The sequence below is a fragment of the Gracilinanus agilis genome, unplaced genomic scaffold (genome assembly GCF_016433145.1).
Source record: "Gracilinanus agilis isolate LMUSP501 unplaced genomic scaffold, AgileGrace unplaced_scaffold45823, whole genome shotgun sequence".
In the NCBI taxonomy this organism is placed as follows: Eukaryota; Metazoa; Chordata; class Mammalia; order Didelphimorphia; family Didelphidae; genus Gracilinanus; species Gracilinanus agilis.
In genome coordinates, this window is record NW_025380048.1 from 1 (window position 1) to 3,509 (window position 3,509).

Here is a 3,509-nt window from a genome sequence, read left to right on the forward strand (position 1 = left end):
AACCACGAGCCTCCATTGTGTACTGCTTGCTTTAAAAAATAGTATATGATAAACTCCACATGTGAAAAAAAATCACACGCTTCCATCTGCATTCTGCCTCCAACAGTTCTTTCTCTGGAGCAGACTTTGTCATAAGTTCTTCAGCACTGCTTTGGATCATTGCATTGCTGAGAGTAGCAAAGTCTGTTACTGTTGATCACTCCACAGTGTTTCAGTCACTGTGTACAATATTCTCCTGGTTCTGCTCATTTCACTCCGCATCAGTTCATGTAGCTCTTTCCAGTTCTTTCTGAAATCCTCCTGTTTAACATTGTTTTTAAAAAACGTTGACTTGCACATGCTCTCCCTCCTGTCGTCTCCTCCCTTCTCCTTATAGTCACACAAGATATTTCCGTATTTGCTGTACTGCAAAAGAAAACACAGACCAAACTACAACAACAACAAAAAAAACAATCCATAAATTAAAAAGTAAAACAAAAAAAAAATTCTGCTTTGGTCTGCATTCAGACGCCATCAGTTCTTCCTCTGAAGCACACATTACTTTTTTTTCTTTAAACCTTTACCTTACCTTCCTTTTCTAATTGATGAAGGTTCTGGGGGCAGCAGGGTAGCTCAGTGGATTGAGAGCCAGGCCTAGAGATGGGAGGTCCTGAGTTCAAATCTGACCTCAGACACTTCCCAGCTGTGTGACCCTGGGCAAGTCACTTGACCCCCATTGCCTAGGCCTCACCATTCTTCTGCCTTGGAGCCAATACACAGTATTAACTCCAAGGTAAAGGTTTAAAAAAAAAAAAAAGAATTGATGAAGGTTCCAAGGCAGAAGAGCAGTGAGGGCTTGGCAATTGAAGTGAAGTGACTTGCCCAGGGTTACACAGTTACAAGGGTCTGGGGCCAAATTTGAACCCAGGACTCCTTGTGTCCAGGCCTGGCTCTCCATCCCCTGAGTCAATTAGGTGCCCAGCAGTGCAGTTTTGAAAGTAATGTGTGAGGGCAGTTAGGTGGCAGTGGTTAGAGCACCAGGGTTCAAATCTGACCTAGCCCTGTGACCCTGGACAAGTCACTTGACCCCATTGGGCTATTATTGATTCTAAAATGGAAGAGCAGGATTTAAAAGAAAATTTTAAATTTAAATTAAATTTAAATTAAAAAGAATAAAATAGAGCTGCCCTGCTGGTCTACTCCCTTCTGAATATCCTTCCAGTTTCTTCTATGCCTTGAGCAAAAATGCTCCAGAGCCCTCTTTTTTGTTGTTTGCAGCCCACCCGGCCCCTCCCTTTCCTCGTTTAGGCCCCCCGGAGAAATGCTTTCTAAAGACCCGCCCTCGTAACAAACCGTCAAGCAGAAAAGCCCCCCTACACGGCGGCCAGGGAAGTAGGCGCGCTCGCTCTTGGTTCCTGGAGGCCCCCGTCTTTGGCGGAGGGGGCAGCCCCGCACTGCCTTCTGGGTCCTCTTCAGGGCTGACCAGCCTGGTAGTCTTTGTAGCAATCCTTCTAGTTTTGCTCCCGTAGCCCAGCTTCACTTCCCGTTACCCGAGACAGTCTCTGGCAGCATCTCTTCGGATACTTGTATGGCCCCACGACACGGTGGCATTTATGTCCAAGGGGCCCCCCTAGAGCCTCCGGGTTCTTGGCCCCCTCCCATCCCCCCTTCACGGTGGAGGATTGGATTTCGCTCCTGATTCTCCTTCGGGTCCCCGTGAGGCCGAGCGGGGAGCTGCTTTGGAACCTGGGACTCTGGGACGGTCTTTATTCCTTACTCTAAGGAGGGTCCGCCCTCCAGCTCCCTTCCGCGTGGCTTGGGTTCCAACTGGCCTCAGACACTTCCTAGCTAAGTGACCCTGGATAAGTCCCTTCCCTTCCATTGCCCAGCCTTGGAACAGATACGCAGACGGAAGGGAAGGGTTTGGGTTTTCCAGCTCCTTCTCCTGGATCTCCAAGCCCTTTGTAGGCGCTGGGGATTCGCGTATTGGGGGAGTTAAGGTTTGGAGGCAGAGAACGGGCCCCCTCCGCCCCCCTCCCATGAGAGAGCCGGCCAGAGCTCTGGGTTCGAGGGGTGCCCCGGTCCCTCCCTCCAGAAGCTGGGGGGGAAGGGCGATCTCGATGCCCAGCCCTTGCCCTTGCCCTCTCCCAGACAGACATCCCGGTGCCCAACGTCATCGAGGCGGCCTTCTACTTCGAGCAGGCGGGCGTCGGGATGAACTCGGACGAGACGTTCCGCATCTTCCTGTCGCTCAAGCAGCTGGTGGAGCAGCAGCCCATCCAGACGTGCCGCTTCTGGGGCAAGATCCTGGGCCTCGACCGCAACTACCTGGTGGCCGAGGTGGAGTTCCGCGAGGGCGAGGAAGAGGAGGAGGAGGAGGAGGCGGAGGAGCTGGTGGAGGGCGCGGCCGAGGGCATGGAGGGCCGCCCGGAGGAGGAGGGCGAGGACGAGGAGGAGAAGGAGGTGGACGAGCCGCCCAAGTCCACGTGGAAGCCGCCGCCCGTGATCCCCCGCGAGGACAGCCGCACCGGCACCAACAAGTTCCTCTACTTCGTGTGCAATGAGCCGGGCCAGTCTTGGACCAAGCTGCCCCACGTCACGCCCACGCAGATCGTCAACGCCCGCAAGATCAAGAAGTTCTTCACCGGCCACCTGGACACGCCCATCGTCAGCTACCCGCCCTTCCCCGGCATCGAGGCCAACTACCTGCGCGCGCAGATCGCCCGCATCTCGGCCGGCACGCAGATCAGCCCGCTCGGCTTCTACCAGTTCGGGGAGGAGGAGGGCGACGAGGAGGAGGAGGGCGGCGCCGGGCGCGATTCCTACGAGGAGAACCCCGACTTCGAGGGCATCCCCGTGGCAGAGCTCGTGGACTCCCTGGCCAACTGGGTGCACCACACCCAGCACATCCTGCCCCAGGTAGGACGGGCACGGGGGGAGGGGGCATCGGGAGACACCCCCCCTCCCATGGACCTTCCCAAAAGACGAGTCCGGGGGTGAGCGGAGCCCCAGGGCTTCCTGCCTCTAACCTCCTAGGAGCCTGATCCAGTTCCGGGGCTCCCCAGGGTCGCTGCACCTGGGTGAATCCCAACCAGAAGTCGGAGGAGGAGGAGGAGCTGGGGGAGGAAGAGGAGAAGGCAGATGAGCCAGACGAGGTGGAACAGGAAATCGGACCCCCCCTCCTGACCCCACTCTCTGAAGATGCAGGTATTTTTTTTTTTAATTTTATTTTTTAGAAAAAAATTTTTTTCCATGGTTACATGATTCATGTTCTTACTCTCTCCCCCTGTTAGGGTTCAAATGGGGGTGGCCTCCAGAGGAACACACGAGACAAAGCAATCAAAGCAGGAGAAAGCTTTATTGCCAGTGCAAAGAGAATCCCGAGTGGTGCATTCAGAAGAGGAAATATATATGTTTCTAGGATATAGGTGCCTTTGTCTTAGGGTTAGCTAATAGCTAGACAGAAGGAGTAGGGATGCTTCCAGGAACCACAGGATATGATTCTTAATCTTCAAGGCTGTTCTGTCTAG

General features: G+C 54.1%; 1 protein-coding gene across 1 annotated transcript; it reads left to right on the forward strand.

Annotated features, from left to right (window-relative positions):
- Positions 1-2,130: 2,130 nt before the first annotated feature.
- Positions 2,131-3,240, forward strand: LOC123255403 (radial spoke head protein 6 homolog A-like; the record flags this gene model as incomplete). Its single annotated transcript, XM_044684208.1, has 2 exons — positions 2,131-2,898; positions 3,045-3,240. Coding segments are annotated over 2 exons (939 nt in total), but the record flags the coding sequence as incomplete, so codon positions are not given.
- Between the last annotated feature and the right edge of the window lie 269 nt (positions 3,241-3,509).